Genomic DNA, 18,474 nt, shown 5'->3' with positions numbered 1-18,474 from the left:
ACAAAATACTCTGGGCCCAATTTGGAAATTTTCACTTAGGGGTGTACTCACTTTTGTTGCCAGCAGTTTAGACATTAATGGCTGTGTGTTGAGTTATTTTTAGAAATGTACACTGTTATACAAGCTGTACACTCACTACTTTACATTGTAGCAAAGTGTCATTTCTTCAGTGTTGTCACATGAAAAGATATAATAAAATATTTACAAAAATGCGAGGGGTGTACTCACTTTTGTGAGATACTGTATCTGATAACTGGACATAGCAAGTATTATATTCATATGTTTAATTTTTTTTTATACATAAATGTATGTTAAGATTTGGTTTCCTTTACCAGCTGCTGCTTAACTTACAGTTATTTAGTATTGTTACATCTGTCTATAGATGTTTACCCAGCTCTATTTATTTTATAGTATATAGAGCACCATTGTTACCAAAGTCTAGGTGCATAGCCTTACATTTTTCAGTGTTAATCTGCAATTTAACTAATTTTAACTATTTAACTATTAATTTACTTTTTCGGTATTCACTGTATGTAATGTACCTTTCTACATAAATTCTATATATCTACATAACCTGTCATCCACTACAAAATATGTATTTCTTACTACTTATTTTACAATGTATGTTTCTATATAAACTTTTTAAGACCCCTTTCACACCACACCGCTGATAGCGGCGGATTTGCGGCGGCGCGAAAGGGTTAAAACCGCCGGCAATACGCCGCAATAGCGGCGTTTTGCCGGCGGCATTACGGCGAAATAGCGGCGTTTTGCCGGCGGCATTACAGCGCTGCCCCGTTGATTTCAATGGGGAGCAGCGGTGGAGGAGCGGTAAACACACCGCTCCTTCACCGCTCCAAAGAAGCTGCTGGCAGGACTTTTTTCTGACGTTCTGCCAGCGCACGCTTTCACACTGCACACAATGGTGCAGCTTCTTTAGGGTGGATTGCAGGCGCTATTTCTAACGCTATAGCGCCTGCAAAAGCCCTGGTGTGAAAGGGGTCTTAATGTTGTATATATATTTACTAGTAAATACCGTAGTTGATATTTTGATTTGAAAGCACAGTTCATATATCAGGAAACAGTTAAAGGGGTTGTAAACCTTCGTGTTTTTTCACCTTAAAGTGGTGTTCCACTGTACAAAACTTTTTTTTTTGTTGCTAAATGACAAAGATTATGACTTAGAAATATATAACTCACTTTTTCTGTTTTGCTTCTTTTATGATATCCGTTTTCTTTTAAAAAAATAAACGTATACATTTCCACACAGATCGTTTTCATCTTGCCTGTGGGCAAGTGAAGCCCACAGGCATCCTCTTGCAGCATACGGTGCTGCTGATCGACCAGCATGCACCACCCATTCTATCCACAATCTCGCGCATGCGCAGTAATGCACCGTAGCAGCGTTGTAAAGTATACAGGTTGCCATAACAATGGGCGGCATTGTCAGAAGTGCCTTTCCTCGTTGTTGTGGCAACCTAGCCCTCGGCGCAGTCCACTGACTCCTGGGAAATGATGACACAAATCTCCCAGGAGCAGTAGCGAGTGGAGGTGCAGAGGGAAGTGACATTATGAGCCCAGGCATTGGAAGAGGCAGATTTCGAGGGACCGCATAGCAACAGGGAAACAAAGGTAAGTTAAAAAAATTTTTTATCCAATTATTATTATTTTTTATTGATTTCATGCACAGTAAAGACTTTTGTTTTTTTTTGGGTGGAACGCCACTTTAATGCATCCCCCAAATGACCCCTTTTTGGAAAGTAGACATTCCAAAGTATTTAGTAAGAGGCACAACTGATTGAATGAAATTTACTGCAAGCACTACTAAGAACAGATCTCTTCGAATAAGGGATAGTCTATAGTCCTAACTCTTCAGCCGGCTAGCAGCGGGGCCCAGTTGTACCGTCGGTGCATGTGAGAATAGTCCCAGTCAAGCCTGCAGGCACCAATAAGGCTACTATATAGCTGTACAGGCAGTTCCTAAAGGGCGCAGTCTCTCTAGCAGCAGATAGCAAAACCCCTCTGCAGCAGCACACCAGTCCCAGAAATATTGTCCCAGTGATATTGCAGCTCACCATCCGGTCACACACACAGCTTAGTCCACTCTCTGCTCTGCACCCAGGTGACTCTGGCTGTTGCCTCCCTCCCCAAACTCAGCACTTCAGATCCTGCTCAGGCCACTGATATGCAGCAGTCATGGTGCACACTGTACAGGTCTTCCTCACAGCAAGAAGACGCTGTGTCCGTTACAGCCTGGGAAAATGCAGCATTTTTCCCCTCCTCCTTGCAATCTCTTTCTAGGAAATACAGTTCAAAATACAGTTCAAAAGCTCTGAGTGTATAGTTTCTTTCCTCTGGACTACAGTTCCCACAGTGTAGTGCAGCCTAACCTAGTCTATTGAATTCTTACTGCTCAGCACCTCAGGCAGCAGCTACAGAGAGCAGCTGAAGCCCGTGTTTCCCCCACTCTCCATTCTTAGTCAAGCACATTTATAATGCAAACGCTTTTGCACATGTACATAAATTCTCACTAGAGGACCAACACTATAGGATGATAAAGGTGTCCTATGCAGAATTTTCTTTGCCGCTAAAAGCATAACTGATGATAATCCAAGTCAATGAAAATGCTGAACAAACACATTGAAAATACCCACAAAGTGTTTCTTCAGCATTATCTGTGAAATTCCCACCCCCTTGCTTTTAGTTGACTCAGGCATTCCAGGTATATCCCAAGATATACCCTAGCATCCTTGCACTTACATAGTGGCCCCACGTTGCTCCCAGGCTAATATGGACATTTGTTGGGGGAGAAGCTTTTATGCTACTGGAAAGCAGTCCTCTCTAAATCAGTAAACCATTGAGACCTGTAACCTGTCTTTTTTGCCATTTATTTCTTACATACATGTAGCATTTCCCTTCTAGACAATCATTTGCAAGTTGCATAGTGTGTTTAATACCATGTGCCTTTTCACAGCTAATATAAATTAACCACAACCTCTTGCAATTGTATGCTCTTTTGAGAGGGACACTGTATGGTAAAAAAAAATTTAAAGGTTTTATACTTCACTATAGATGCTTGCTATAACTGCCAGGTGCAGTATTGGGCAAACAATTTTAATTAACAGTCATGACTATTGTTACTTGGTAATAGGTGTCTTGGCAAAGACATATACTGTATTTAGAAATAGTATCCATGAAGCTGTTATCATGTGATGAGAAAAGTGTGCTCCAGGTGTATGTGACATAATCAGTCTTTTTTTTTTTTTTTTAAGTAAACGACTAGTGTCAAAGACATATTGGCTAAAACAGCATCTAATTTATGCGTGAGGCTTTCATTGCAGGCTTTCATTACATCTGAGCAGAAGCACTGTTCAATTGGCACCTGGGGCCAAGTCATCTGTCAGGTACTATATGTGGCAATTTGACAGCTGGCGGCAGCTGTCACTGTCATCACTAAATCCAGCTATTTGGTAAATCATTGCTTGAGACTATTATATTGTAAGGCAAAATAAACAGAAATAATATAATTCAGTCCAAAGCAGCCATTCTCAACCAGGGTTCCGTGGAACCCTAGGGTTCCTCCAGAGGTGGCTAGGGGTTCCTTGAGCTGTGGCTGATTTACCACCTATTTGATGGTGCCTAGTTTTGAGCCAATGCCACTTGGAGGAGCCAATGGTATGATACCAATGATATTTATAGCTCTCTGTAAGGGGGGCATTCTTACCACCACTGTAAAAAAGGGCATTTTTCTCACTGACCACCAATTTAAGGGGCATTGTTCCCACTGACCGCCAATTAATGGGTTTTATCAGGGGTTCCTCCATATCTGAAAATTACTTTAAGGGTACCCCTGGGGTAAAATGGTTGAGAAAGGCTGGTCCAAAGTATGGCAAAAGGAATGCTAGAACTGTTATAACCCGAACCCCCTCTGTTGTACAATTTGTTCTTTAGAATAATTACATTTACATTGGAATTTGGATGTGTGTGCTCTAAAATAAATTCATTGTTTTTCTGTCCTGGCATACGTTTAGTTCTTACAAGTTTAACAGGGCTGGTCCTACTGAGTTTGCACCTTTATCCCACACTTCTACACACTCTACCACTGCAGTAAAACCAAGCTTATGTTTTCATATTCTCCGTACACATATGCAGTGAAATATATACAGCATGTAGTCCAAAATACATAGCACAATACAGACAGGGTCATATCGAGGCATTGTGCCTTAAACCTTTACACCCTGCTGTGTAAGTTCTAGCCCTTGTGATTTTTTAGTAGAAACTACACCTTAAATGCCTTATCGGAAGCAGCATGTTGTGTACTTTATATGCAGAGCTAATTTTTAACTACAGAGCACCGAACAAAGAAAAGGAAAGACAACTCCTCTCAACATTCCAGTCATTATCCATCTCAACTTTAACCTTCATTTCTTTTGGTAAATTTAGCTACACATATTCAAAATTGGCTAGAAGAGGGAAACATTTTTATGGTCTAAATTTTGAGGCTTGGTGCTGTTTTTCACAAAAGAGAAGGCAGAAAACATCAACTGGAAAGCTTACTGTATATACACGTGTACTTTATTACAAAAACAAACAATAATAGGCATGCATAACACAATAAAAAAACATATCCCCAATGAAAAGTTAAAATGCTAAAAGTATTGGCTCCCAAACCTGGGTCACACTCCCTGAGACACATCGCTTACACCTTATACCAGTATAGTACTAAAGTGCGCCCTAATTTAAATTTGCACCACGACACCTACAGAAATAAGGATAGTTAGAGCACTTAATCTACACTTAAGCTGGCCATAGCTGGATCGAAATTCGCATAGTGAAGCTGGGACTGGCCATTTCTGTTTATGAGAAGTCTATCCAACATTCAACTTCTTATGAACAGGCTTGTTGGAAAATGTTGCTTTAGTCAGAGTATGCAGCCAACCGGCTGCTGCGTTGATCGGTATTCTAGCAGAGTCCCGCTGTCAGAATACAATGACATAGAAAGGAGGACTCTTGTATCCACATTAAACATGTGGATGAAGGAATCAGTTCAGTTTTTGCTGAATGAAAAAAGGAGCCATATATGGCCAGCTTAGGTCTTTTAGGCTGTACACTATACAGGTCAGTGTACATCAATTCCTGTTTCTGAGAAAAGGCACAGTGCTAAATGTGATTAGCATCCTATAATCTACTGATTGATCATCCTTGTAAAGCTGGGTTTATGCGAGTAGTAATAGTTCTGTTCAAAAAGTTTTGGTTGTAAGAATGTTGTAAGAACCTATGTTCATTTTTTTAATTGTTAGTGGGTCAAATCGACGTTCGTTTTCACAAATGAGAGTGATTAGAAAATTTGAAGGAACAGGAAGGACATTTTTTCTCATATGTATGCATTTCTAACAGTGTAAGTGGCTTTCCTTTTGTAAAGTCTATTTATTTAAAAACTGATTAAAAGCACATTACATCTTGAACTACTTTCTTGAAATAATTTCCTGTTCATTCAAATGTTCTGAGATTTTTCAAACAAACTTTCCTAAGAATTGTTGCACAATTTTTATTTGAAGTTCTACTCGTGTACACCCAGCTTTAGAAACACCTAGCACACATGAGCAAGATAAAGCAGGCTAGTTGAAGCAACATCACAAAGCTTGACAGTTCATATGATCTTACATAAAATCTTACATAAAATGAGACAGCAGAAAGCAGCCAAGTCACTATAAAAAGGCCTACAAACCAGCATAGGATCACGCAAGAATAAACGATCTTTTACTTTACGTCCACCTTATGCAAGTAAAAGAAGGTTGACTGAGATACCAAAACTCATGGAGGCCATCCAGAGTGTAAGCAGGTTGGCCAGGCTTGATGGCATTACGCACTCTCTGCAGTCCTTCTCCAAGCAGCTGCTTGCATTGTTGCATGAACCACTGAAGGCACCAGAGTCAGGGTGACATCTTTCCTGAGTATATCAGGGTGCAATGAATATGAGCCACAAGTAGGCTGTTCAGCAAGACATTTCATCCACAATTATACAGACATTGTGACAATCAAGTGCTTTACATGCAATTACAGCACCATATCCATCTACCCACATTTAAAGGTGCATACTTAAATAGGAATCTTTCTCCAAACATATTTTAAGTATTCACCAAATTCCCAGATTATCACTGAGGGGCCAACCCTGCCCCCTGGTTATATAAACTATATAAATGTGTATTAAATGGACACTATATGGTGTGTCAGCCACAGAGAGAGCAACTTCATAATAAAACACAGAATTTTATCTTTATTCAGGCCTCCTGGGTCCAGGGTCCCAAGCATAATACTCCACATCCAAATCCTTCCAAAAAAGTTCTTGATCAAAACCACCTTGTCTACTCCTACTTGAACTGGAATCTTAATGAAGGCAATATTTTCTTCCTGGTTGTATCTGTTATGTTTACTTGCTTCCGTTTAATAAAAACAATTTCTGAAAACACCTTGTCTGGGGACCAATTCAGGTGATAAATTCCCTTGACCTTTAGGTCCCTGGGGTTGAACTGTGATACTTTTCAGATTGCTGTGCAAGCTGGCTAGTAGGCCCTTTAGATACAATGTCATGTAAATGTTGACCTATTCTATCAAGCAACTTGCACTTAGTCTTTCAAAAAAAAATTTGCCACATGGGCAACTAATCAAACAAATTCCCCTTGACAGATTATGAAAGATTTAACTTCAAAGGAGTGGGGTCCATCCAGATTAGAAAAGGTTGTTTTTTTGTTTTGTTTTTTAACATAATTTGCTTTTATATAGCCAAAGTTTTTCTTGGTTTACAGCTGTGAACTGTTCCAGTCCAGCCTATCTGTTCTACAAGTTGCTTCATGGTCCCCAGCCATAAACCTATAGATGGTTCCAGGCTAGCTTATCTGTTTTACAAGATGCTTCATAGTCCCCAGCTGTGTAGCTTTGGACAGTTACAGTCTAGCCTATCTGTTCTACAATCTTCTTCATGGTTCCCAACTGTGAATCTATAGACAATTCCAGTCTTGCTGTGTTGGTTTACCAAATATCTAACAGTCCCCAGCTGTGAGTGAAAATAAACTGTTCTGCTGTAGTTTAAAGAATTGTCCTCGGACACCTTTATCTCAGCATTTTGGAGTATCCTGCACCACCCCAGATCCCCTTCTCAGTTCCATTAAGCGATAAAATACAGAAAAAGACAAACCCCAGGCTGATCAATGAGCCAGAGTTTACGGACTGTTGCTGTGTGCCTGGCTGTCTCTGCTTTATAGTGGGAGAGAATCTGGTAACATCTGCCGCACGTTTGGGGTCCTACTACACATACTGTATGTATGTTATAGCAAGTGTCCAATGACTGAGAAGTTAAGCCTAGAGGGTCAGGTCAAACAAACTTTTAAATATCTGGGTTAGCCTTTTAAAAACATCCTAGTTTCAGAGGGCTCAGACCTTATAGCCAGTAGAATGATCCTTCTATTTGTCCTGGTGGAGAAATCCAACAATTTAGAGTTGTCACCAAAGCAAGAGGTGGGTGAAAGCCCTCTAATGTGGACACCTGTTCTTCTGACAGCTCTCTAAGATGAGAATTCTGTTTATCTTGGAAGTATTTCTTCTCATTTTCTGTTACATCTCTAGGACAGGAATTTAAGGGAAATCTCCCCAGTGTGACTAATGCTGGCGACACACGTTTTATGAACATTCATTTGATTTTCTAATCGTTAGTAGGGTCAAATCAATGTTTGTTTTTGGCCTCAGTAATGGGAAAATTTGAGGGAGAAGGAAAACTTTTCTCGATTGAACAAATTTTCAGGCAGTGTATGTGGTTATAATTCAGAAATTAAGGTACATTCATTATAGAATTGAATGTTAAAAGCAAAAGACAATTTTCGAATGACAATTGTCTATTCATCGAATGTGCGAAAGAATTTTTGTACAAATGTTTGTATGATTATTCTCATACAAAAATGTATACATGTATGGCCAGCATTAGACAACAAAATATAACTTGATATGAGTTTTAAACCTTCACTTCTGTATTTTTAGCCAAAAAAAGTACAGTAATACCTCGGATTGCGAGTAACGCAGTTTACAACCATTTCGCAATACGAGCTATTATTTTTTGAAACCCTGACTCTATTTGCGAGCATTGTCTCGTAAAATGAGCAGGATTCAAGCCTCTGGGGTGTCCACCTCTGGTTATATGCAGTACTGCATACACTAGCAGTGCTACTGGAACGGATTATCTGAGTTTCCATTATTTCCCATGGGGAAACTCACTTTGATATACAAGTCCTTTGGATTACAAGCATTCTTCTGGAACGAATTATGATCGTAATCCAAAGTACCACTGTATTGGCTTCAAAACAATAGAAAATATACATACGGTCAAAATGTACAGAAGTTTAAAGTTAACATAAGAGACTTCTCTCTAAGTCGGGGAATATCAGTTCTGATCATCATTTTCCCATTCAGGAATTCCTGCATATACAAGACTGCAGACATCAGCAAAGCATAATAAAGTCCTAATTTTGGCTATGACAGATATTGAGAATACACAGTGCCCTTTATTCTGTCAACACTGCTAGTATAGCAACCTCTACTTGTTTTTAACAATGAAAAGCCAAATATGTAAGTAGTGAATCCCCCTTTTAATATAAATATAATTTAATACGTTTCATTCAAATTAATGCTGTCACAAAAATGTTCACTGAATCTAATTTTCAATGGACGCATCTTATGAACTGCAGTGAACATTTTGTAAATTGTACCATATAGACCACAAATCACTATTACAATTGATGTATTGTCTAATAGAAAAGATTTCCTCAGCAGAGAAAGATTTGATTTGTTTACTCTGTATATAATATGTGCAGTATCTGCAGAGGTTCATACTACATATAAAAGGGCCAGTAATGTGTTCCCAAGAACTATTAAAGCCTTTCTCCAAAGAGAAAAAGTTGGGAGACAACAAAGGGCCTAATGTAGAGAGTCTCCAGCTTGAAAAATAACAGCCACCTTTCATAACCTCTTGAAGGCTACTACCCGAATAAGAATATTTTTCTTGATAATAGCCACAATCTTATTATAGTCTAAAGAAAAACAGGCGACAAAAAAAACTGCTCCCTCCCCAAAGTCCCTCCTCTGCTTAGTTCTTGTCTGAACTATATTCCTATTGTTGATATCATCAAGCAAAGAGTTCCTAGAATGACTATATGTAATATCAAACCCTCTTGTGATCAGTCCTTCTGGATAGTGCCTTTCCCTCAAGCAAGCTATAATAATATCACTCTCCCTAAGGAAATATTCCACCATACAACAGTTACATCGGGTGCACAAAGACTCACCCTCTTATCAAAGCTTTGTTGGTATGTGAGGGGTGGCAACCTTTTGCCAGAAGGATGGAAATTCCTGCACAGAGTTTCCGATATGTGCTAGTGGGAACCAATCCATTAACAACGCTAAAGGGACATCCAAAAAATGAATCCTAATTGGGTAGCACTCATGGGTAAAGCGTAAATTAAACTCATTATGATTAACTTTTTCTTTAAAAAATTCCAACGGACCTAGAAATAGAACATGTTTCAAATCTGTCCAATGAACTCAATTCCTATCGGGAAAACCGTTCATCTGTATGCTGGTCTGATGGACCAAATCCAACGCAAGGGAAGCTATTGGCTACTGACTTTTGAACTTCCTTTTCTAGTCCCATCGTACGCCATCACGTTCAAAACTAACGGTCTTTCGAATGGATTTTAGTCCGTTTGTGTATGGGCAAGTCTGTTTGTTCGGAAGTCTGTTGTAACTCCATTGAATGTCCGTCGGGAAGACCTTTCTGCCGGAAAGTCCGGTCGTGTGTATGCAGCATAATTAACTGTGTCTGAACTGTATAACAACATAGAGCTTTCTTCCCTATTAAAGCAATAAAAACTTAATAGGGGTCCCAAAATTCTATGCATTTTAAGCAAACATAAAAAATGTGTTGGGTGGAGGCAGAGCTACGCTATAATTTTGGGTGTTTTGAGATTCAAGCATTTTACATTTAGGAGTATGTTTACCTTTACAATACCCTCCACTGGCTACTTCTTATTTACACGGCTGTCAAAATTTGGCAACAGCCTCACAAAACACCTTTCCACAATCAGTGGTTCCAGAGAAACATTGAAGATAGTGGAGGATAATGCTGGAAGAATATAGGATGGCTGCTTTACCTTGATATCAGCAATCTTTTGTTTCACTGTTGAATGTTTTATTAGTACACAAAAAAACTTCAAAATAGCTTTCTTCCTTCACATGTAATTTTGCTGTGGCTTTCCTAACATTTCTACAGAACTTTTATTAATTTACTCAAACTGTTATATACAGTATTTTTTTTTTCTTGAAACTATATGTTAAAATTTATTTTTTCACTGCAATAGGCTTGCTGTGCAAGTGTCAGTTTGAAACTACCTTAAATATATTACATAGGCATAGCCTATTGGGTAATATTTATTTATTTAATTGCACAGCTGGTTTACTGAGTGAATACTCCAGCGCTTTCATTTAGGTGTTATTGCTTGTTACTGTATTTGAAACTAATTATAAAACACACACCTGCTGCCAGATGCTGTCTTTTAAGTGTGAACGTGGCATTGCACGTATGTGTTTTTTTTTTTTTTATTATTCGTTTAAGCTTACAAGATAATTCAATTTTAGTATGCATTTCAACTGATATATGAAACAGAACAGATGGGCACTAATATCATATCAACAAATTCTTGTTATCTTAAGACTAAGTTATTAGGTGGTCTAAATGGTGAACATCTGTTGATATAAATAACAGCTCTGCATCAATGCATTAATTTGTCTTTGTCAAAGAAAACACTTACTTATATAATACCCACACTGTGAAACAATATTCCATCCAGTGATTTTCTGAATTCTTTCTAATTTTATAAATCACAGACTTGCACAAAAGAACTATTGCTTGCTAATATGCATAACAGTTTACTAAACAATTCACATCATTATTTACTGATCTGTTATTTTTGGGATTGGCTAGGGTCTGCAAACCATGACAGAATATAAAGACTGGCTATTAACAACATATGCAGAAAAAAACATCGGTTATATTGGGATTCTATGGGGTTGATTTGTTAAAGGCAAATGTGTTAATTCACTTTGCAAGGGAAGTTACACTTTGCAAGAACAAAGTGCTACTTCCCTTGCAACGTGAACAATCTATTTGCCTTTTGTAAATCAACTCTATACCTCTACATTATATACTGTTATACCACAGCATGCTGGAGGAGACTGTGCTGTCATATATGACGTTACGAAAAACTCAGCCCTTGTACACACAGTCGGACATTCCGATGGACAATGTCCGATAGGACCGTGTTGTCGGATAATCCAACAGAGTGTGGGCTCCATCGGACTGTTTCCGTCGGAGTATCCGACGGACCAAGTTTTCCAGCTGGGCTATAAAATTTTCCGACAACATGATCCGATCGGACTTTGTCCAATCATGTGTAGAGAATTCCGATCGGACAAAGTGCCACGCATGCTCAGATCCAATTCCTAGACCAAAGCTATTGGCTACTAGCCTGAACGTAGTCCCGTCCCAACGAAATAACGTCATCACGTTAAGTACGATTGGATTTTCTGACAACTTTGTCCGACTGTGTGTATGCAACAGTTTTGGACAAAATCCGACGGATTTGGTTGTCGGAATGTCCGACCGTGTGTACAAGGGCTAAGAAGGCATTTGCTAGTCCTGGGTATAGCACCATATCTCTAGGGCTCACATCATTCCCAGTGAACAATTCAATGAAACTAACACAGTGAAATATACACCTCTGTGAGACATTTTTGTGTCCTAGCAGTTTCCCTATCCTGGTTGATTGTCCAACCACCCAAAAGCAGTCAACCAGTGGTTATGTGTGGAACCTACCTTACATCAGATGGCTTCATTGCATTGCATAATTTTACAAAGCATAAAAATAATCACTACAGATGAAGCTTCTGCACTTTTGACTGATTAAAGTAAAAACCATAATGCGATTTGCTGTTCCTAGCACCAGGTTGGTAATGATCCATATTTGTGTAGCTGGGTACTCATTGGCCACTCGGGCTTCCTGCTGCTGTGTTGCTGCAAAGTGGGCTGTGTGTGATCCTCCTTCCCTCCACCTGGCAACAACGGCGGTAAAGGGGAAGATGGATGATGTCTCCTGCAAACGACATTGGGACATGTAGTTTACAGGAGCACTGCGCCAGGGTAATGTATAAGACTGAACTACAGCACCAGAAGAGCCTTGCAAACAGAGGTGGGGAGCAGCAGAGTTTCCTGAGGCTTTGAGCTGCAGGTCGGGTCAGACCAGTATTGGAAACCAAGGTGTGCAGACCTGTGGCCCGGTGGAGTCTGTGCCTAGCACCAGGGAGTCTGAGCCTGTATAGAGACTGCATTAAAAGGACAAAACCATTGAAGGGTCTATTAGCTGTGCGGGACCAAAGCAGTGCAGATCAGTGAGCAGAGTGCCTACATCAGCAGAGTGCTGGGACTGAGCTTTGGGATGATCAGAACCCTCCAGTCAAATCCAGATGTGAGCTGATGATTGAATAGTGAGACCATGGTAGCTGTATCTTTGTGACTAGTGAGAGGGCATTGCTGTCATTATCTTATTACTGAGCGTATGGGGACTAGCCATCTAACTAGCAGCCTCCCAGATAGCAAGAAATTCAGCTGCAAGTTTGAAATTGATTTGCTAAGCTATTGCTTGTCTTGCCAGGCTTCACAAGTTTATTGCACAATTGCACAAGTCCCCATTGCATGACTGCAGATCAACTTTCTTTGCAAACATTCTGCAAGTCTGCAGCAAGTTCTGATTCAGTTGTGTTGTGCAATAGTCATCCCACCACAGGCATCACTGTGGCTGAATTTCCATGCTGTAGATTTGCAGAGCTCTTGCTATAGACACACCGCTGCAACTTTTCTCTTTGCTCAAATGTCAGCTAGAACTTGTGCTTCAAGTGCTCTGCAGGTATACAACTTTCCAGTGAAAATGTGCAGCAAGTTAAGAAGACTTACAATTCAACACTGCAACAAATTTGTGGCAAGTTATCCCAGCTATCTGGGCTTATCAACTGCATGCAGAATTTGCAGGGACTATACCTATGTGCACCGCTGGAAAGATCGGGCCCCAAAATTTGCTGGCTAAAGAATTAGGGCAAAGAACTGTCCCCTCAGATAGCTGTCCTGTAAGGACTTTGCTAGTTGTCAAGAGTAGGATGCACCTCTATAGGAAGGTCAGGGTGTTAGTGTAGTAATTCATACAGAATACATTCTAAGCAGCAGGTTGCAGAAAAGTTATTGCAGTGTTGATCACCATTGTTGTTGCTGTTTTCTATGTCATTGTTTATTGCTGTTTTATAGATTAGCAGGTATTGAACAATTCTTAAGGGCTATAACCTAGTGGTCATAATGTTTAGTGGATTGTGGTTGACCTATTTCTCTAATTGCTCATTTGTGTACATATTGTCATTTACCTTAACCTGTTACAATACACTGAGTTAATTTAACATTGACCAATGTAGAGGGTTTTTTTTTTCTGGTACATAAATGCAACCAGGTGTATTGTATCTATACTGGTGTTCATGTAAGTGTTTGCAGCAACTTTTTTTTAACCAGGTGTGTCAGAGGGGCTGAGGTTGTTCATAGAGTGCAGGCAAAAGAACAGAGAATCCAACCTACCAAGCGTCTCCTGCTGGGGGTGAACTACATTTGCCAGCTCTGCCTCTGGATTGACATAAGTGCTATAAAACAGCTTTAAAGCAGTTATGTTCCAGCAACTTATATATAATTCTATATATTGTGTTTCTGCTCTTTTTAAATGGGCAGTGCCTATTTAAAACTTGTGTAGATTTTAGCAATGAAAATGTGAAGACACATCATTGAGGGGTCTGTCTTCTGTTAAAATGGCTCTAAAGTATTAAAATGTATTCTCTGCATTAATGCATTAAAGCATTTAAAAGAAGTGCCTATACTGTTTAAAAGGCTCTGTATCATCCTACTCTGTACAGCCTCAGCTGTCCTGTATTTTCAGAACTGCGCTGACAATCCTTTTTTTGTTTTTTGAAAAGCGTGTGGTGTGTGAAACACACCTAAAAACTCCACCCCGCACCAAAAAAAGTGCACACACATAAAGAGGGGACACAAAATGTGCAACGGGTATTACACTGATCCTCCCTAGGAAGGACCTTACCCTGAGCCCCTGGGGGGCGTTAGGCTCAAGACGGGGACTGAGGTACTTCAATTGGGTCCATCTGGCCAAAACCTTTCTCTGGAAGTTCTGCCAAAAACAGACCCACCCGGTGAGACTTCCCCCCGAAAGGGAGACCCCATGAAAGAGGGTGAATCAGGCCAAAAGGCCGATGTCCACCTCCTCCCAAGATGTTCAGGGTAGGCCCAAGGACCCACACCCTACTAATCACACAGTGACAAAATATGTAACATCAAACAAAAAAATACAAAAAAGTGACAAACACGGGATAAAATTAATAGGAAAGTGGAGAGACGGAAGTGGTAGAAGTGAAAGAGTGGCCATTGTGCAATACAATGGCTGGCCCTTCGGCCAGGAATACAAATTTTCCCTGGTCCTGGGCAAAAGGCTCAGCCCTAGAGGCAGGTGTGAAAAACGTGTGTATGGTGAAGTGACCATGGTGCCATAAATCAAAGTGATCCTCACTCACAGTGATTGTACGGCACCCCTGAACTGCCACTTCAGGGGCACATTCACTTCAGGCTTTGTGTCCCAACCCTGATCAACAGCCCAGTTCTGAAAGCTTGGGGAGAGCCCTTGATGCCTAAGGCTCAACCTTCGCTCCCATCACTCCTACCTAATTACATTCAGGAGATAATAACCACTCCCTCCCCCCCCCCCCCCCACTAAAGAGGAGCCAGTGTTCTCTCCCGAATAACTGACTGGAGCTAGGACTGCACCAATCTAGGCCAGAAGGCCAGGGACCCGACCCTCTGGCCAGACCCATTGCAGCACCCATCCTCACCAGGAGCACCCTTCCAGATGGCTCAGACACAACTATTGTTTGGCCCTCAGTATCTGTCTGCTGAAACTGCCCTTCCAGGCACAATTACGCCATTGGATTTGCATAGATCTCCCCTATGGCAGTAGCACAGCGCCTCCTCTGGCAACTGATAAGAACAGATACTACACTTGATCTTAACCAAAAGGCTGAGAAACGATGATGCAATTTCTTGTACATGATTGGGTATTCTCTGCAAAGTGGATTTCACTAAAATAAGTGAAAATTCACTTTGAAAAGTGTGTATTTTCTTCAACCACATTGTCCCAACACCTTTCAGCAACTGCACTGTATAGCAACGAGGCCTAACCGGTTAGATTTCCATACATTTGTACACCTGTAATTCTGGTCAGAAGGCTTTAATGTACCCAAACTTATAAAGTGCAGTCCCAACTGATAGAATGTACCCTATAAAAGGGACATGCATACATTCTTGCATGGATGCTGAATGAGTACATTATCTAAAACATGGACCAACATTATTTTTATGGTCAGATAGCATTTATTGGAATAACATAGTCAGCTTTAGTTCTGCTGTATAATTAAATTAAACACTAAAACAATACAAAAAGTAGGCCTTCCATTGTGCAATGTAAATTAGAATTTGGTAAATTATTTCCATTTTATTTAATAGTTGAGAAAATTACACACATGTATTAACTTGTCTGTTATATCTGCTGATTGATGATGGTATTTTTTTATTTAACTCTTATATTAGATGATGTTGGAGCAATACCTTTAAAGCAATTTCCCAAACATGTTCGTGACCTGCATGCAAGGAATGGATTTGCAGAAGAATTCGAGGTAGGTTTTCCTGTGTTATTATAGCGCCGCTTTGCCACCGGCGTCCGCCTGCCACAGTGTGAAAGTAGCCTTATAGTTTTAGGGTGGAGGCAAGGTTAGTACATAATTTTTCTTATACATATAAACTATTTTTTCGAGCATACAGTACCAGTGTAATAATGCGCCTCTAATGAGGTGTATCCCATATTATTCTGGCTGCTGACTAGTGTAAAAATCCTTCCCTAAGGGATACCACATACTTCCCCACAGCTGTGATATGCTAGTGCTGTAGAGATGAGAGGCTGTGGCTGCAACAGTGAGACATTGCACCACTCACCCTCCCCTTCTTGCAAGGTGTTCTGTGAATGAAGGGGAACATTCCTATCATTCTTTTGCCCCACTTTCAGTCACAGAATGTCTTGCATTCTTGGAAAGTAATACTAGGAGTTTTGTGAATGGCCGAGGGGATAGGAAGGGGATTGCAAGAGGTTACTTTTTTCACTGTCACAGCTGCAGCTTCTCATCCTAGGATCACAGTTCTGGAGAGTACCTGGTATCACTTATGCCACGTATACACGATCGGACTTTCCGGCAGACCAGGTCCGACGGTCTTCCCGATGCACTTTCGGCGGAGTTCCGACAGACTTTGCGAACGAATGGACTTGGCCACACATGAACGGACTAAGTCCGTTCGAAAGTCCGTTAGTTTGGAACATGATGACGTAAACGGGACTAAACAAGGAAGTTCAATAGCCAGTAGCCAATAGCTTCCCTTGTGTTGGTCCGTCGGACCGGCACACAGATGAATGGTTTTCCTGATTTTAGTCTGTCGGAATTGATTACGTCGGATAGATATGAAACATGTTCTATTTCTAGGTCTGTTGGATTATATATTTTTTTTAAATGATTGGATTAGCTCACACATGATCGGATTGTCCGACGGACTAATCCCTTTGTACCTAGTCTGCCGGAAAGTCCGGTCATGTGTACGTGGCATGAGGGGAGGATTATTTCAGCAGCCAGCAGAACATGGGATTTGCTTCATTAGAGGCCTTATATTAGGCTGGTGCAGTATGCCCCCAAATGTTTCTTCTGGACTTCAGCTTTGAGGTGGAAGTTTAATCAGAAAACAAATTCCTGATAGATCACTTCAGGCTGGCCTCTTTTGCAGGTAAAGTTCTGAAAAACATTAAAAATAAGTGTCTATACTGTTTAAAATCCAGTAATTAGTTAGCTCTCCTTGCTCTGCACATGCTCAGTTGCTTTCTGTTCTCAGCAGTGCCTAAAACCAAAACCATTAGAGGAAGATCAGCTGACAGCTTTAAGATTTCCTGTTGCTGAAGGGGAAGAACGCAACACGAATGACATAATGTGCTGAAGGAACACAGATTAGGGAGAGAGAGAAAAAAAAAAGCAGGAGAGGTGAAAGGTGACAAGACAAACTTTGCTGCGAGGGAGACACAAAAGAGTTAAGCCAGCCATACATGGATATAAATTCAGCCAGTCCAGCAAGGACTGGCCAAATTTAAATCCATGTATAGGAAGGCTGGTTATACAGAAGTCGATTTACTGATTAACTTCGGTTTGACCAGCCTGTCTTTTTTTTCCTGAAAAATCAGTGCTGCTTGCTATAGCCGGCAACACTGATCAGTGTGTTCTGACAGCATGGAACACAATAGCTCAGTGGGAGCGATTGCTCCTTCCACATCGAGTATGTGGATGGGGGAAGCAGGTCTTTTTTTTTTTTTTTCGTGCAATCTGCTGAAAAAAATGATTACTGTATAGCCAGCTTTAAACTTACAAAGATAGTGTCTTATCTTATCTCCCTCAATGGCAGCCTGTAAACTTCATCACTGTAATCACTGTAATCTGTCAGCCTTCCCTTCTAACTTCGACAAGACATACCTGTACAATCAAGGCTGGAAATATACATCATTTAATTGCAGATAGTGACATTAAGTTTTGAGACTAAGGAGAGGGATAGAGATTCCAATAAGGGAGTGGCTGCTCTGGGCTTCAACAAAATTGAGGTCTCCAGCAAGAAGAAACGAGAGCAATGCTGGGGGATATTTACAGCACATACTAATGTTGGTGGCATAATTATTACTGTGGAATATAAGTTATTTTGTTAAAGAACATTAATTGTTATCAGTCTGTTAAGGGTAGAATTCAGCTTTAAGGAATAAAACAAAAAAAAGGTGAAGTTAAGCTTGCAAAATGCATCCTATAACAACCCAATGTCATATTTTCATAATTATATGCAGATTTTTTTTTCATGTACTGTATTGGTCATATATACATACACGTTTTCTTTTTTCTATTTGTTTTTAACATAACCATAATCTTTATTTTATGTGGGAATAAGATACATTTACTGAAAATCATTGAATTGTGTTAACTTTTCATGAATTCTATTTGAAAGAGACCATACACTAAAGTGTCCAGGGCCGTCTTTAATATTGATTGGACCTTAGGCCAAAATTTTCTTGCCCCCCCCCCCCCCCCCCCTTCATGCAGTTTCACTCTCCACCTGCTCTGAGACATACAATAAGTAGTAGCTAGACTCAAAATTCATTTACTGAATCAGATCAGGCAGCGATGATTGTGATTGGCTCCCAGAGGTTACAG

The 18,474-nt window shown here is 40.2% G+C and overlaps 1 protein-coding gene and 1 pseudogene across 7 annotated transcripts in view; one reads left to right on the top strand and one right to left on the bottom strand.

Moving 5' to 3' along the window:
• Positions 1-18,474, top strand: part of PTPRZ1 (protein tyrosine phosphatase receptor type Z1) — a 332,340-nt gene that overhangs the window by 268,625 nt on the left and 45,241 nt on the right. For all 7 annotated transcript variants that reach the window (XM_077472626.1, XM_077472627.1, XM_077472625.1 and 4 more), the window contains one exon: positions 15,782-15,867. In XM_077472626.1, the coding sequence (XP_077328752.1) occupies positions 15,782-15,867 (86 nt within the window). The remainder of the gene's footprint in view (positions 1-15,781; positions 15,868-18,474) is intronic.
• Positions 15,119-15,224, bottom strand: LOC143964649 (U2 spliceosomal RNA; annotated as a pseudogene).

The sequence above is a fragment of the Lithobates pipiens genome, unplaced genomic scaffold (assembly GCF_037356315.1).
Source record: "Lithobates pipiens isolate NorthernLeopardFrog02 unplaced genomic scaffold, aLitPip1_a1.2 Scaffold_8, whole genome shotgun sequence".
Lineage (NCBI taxonomy): Eukaryota > Metazoa > Chordata > Amphibia > Anura > Ranidae > Lithobates > Lithobates pipiens.
Note: the sequence above shows the minus strand (reverse complement) of the source record. Positions and strands in the feature narration are given on the sequence as shown.